The sequence below is a fragment of the Palaemon carinicauda genome, chromosome 35 (genome assembly GCF_036898095.1).
Source record: "Palaemon carinicauda isolate YSFRI2023 chromosome 35, ASM3689809v2, whole genome shotgun sequence".
In the NCBI taxonomy this organism is placed as follows: Eukaryota; Metazoa; Arthropoda; class Malacostraca; order Decapoda; family Palaemonidae; genus Palaemon; species Palaemon carinicauda.
In genome coordinates, this window is record NC_090759.1 from 56,627,000 (window position 1) to 56,627,690 (window position 691).

Genomic DNA, 691 nt, shown 5'->3' on the forward strand with positions numbered 1-691 from the left:
GTGAAGAAGAGGTTGGATTATCAGTTGGAGACAGCTAATGTCAAAACGCGCATTGAACAGAAGCACATGGTGGACTGGATTGTCAACAGTGTCAAATCTTCCATCACCCCAGTTCAGGAATCTGCAGCCCTCAAGCAATGCTTTGCTGATCTTAAATCTTTGGCACCCAAGGCTGCATAAAGGAACTTGTTGTCATAATGTTGAGCTCAGAATTGCAAATTATTTTTATTCAGTTAATATTTCCTGATTTGAATCCAAAGGTTTTAGGGATAAATTTTTGGTATCCCTTGTGTAAAGGATTTTATGACTACCGTACTGTCATTCCGTACCTATTGCCATGAGAGTTTCTTGTTAGGAAATACTGTATTGGTGTTTTAATGGAAAGTGGCTGTAGATGTATGTAAATAAAAGATTTTCCAACTTGAATTTTTTAGATCTGGGTATCCTTTTGATTTATATTGGGTAGATAATTTATATACTGTACTGCTTGATGTAAAAATTTAATAGATATTTTCATAACAGTAGAAAATTTTTGATCCAACTATTTGAACTGTACATCCAAGCGTAACATTTCATGTAAGTGTGTTTTTTTTTTTTTTTTTTTTTTTTTTTTTTTTTTTTTTTTTTTTTTTTTTTTTTTTTTTTTTTTAAATGTGGTTGAAAAGGTAATTAGATATGCACCATAGCTCAA

At 31.5% G+C, this 691-nt stretch overlaps 1 protein-coding gene across 1 annotated transcript in view; it reads left to right on the forward strand.

The window, feature by feature from the left end:
- ATPsynB (ATP synthase subunit b, mitochondrial) overlaps nucleotides 1-422 on the forward strand; it is a 30,655-nt gene extending 30,233 nt beyond the window's left edge. Inside the window, exon 5 of the mRNA XM_068359052.1 lies at nucleotides 1-422. Coding sequence (XP_068215153.1) covers nucleotides 1-180 — 180 coding nt within the window. The 3' untranslated portion in view covers nucleotides 181-422.
- Nucleotides 423-691: the final 269 nt, after the last annotated feature.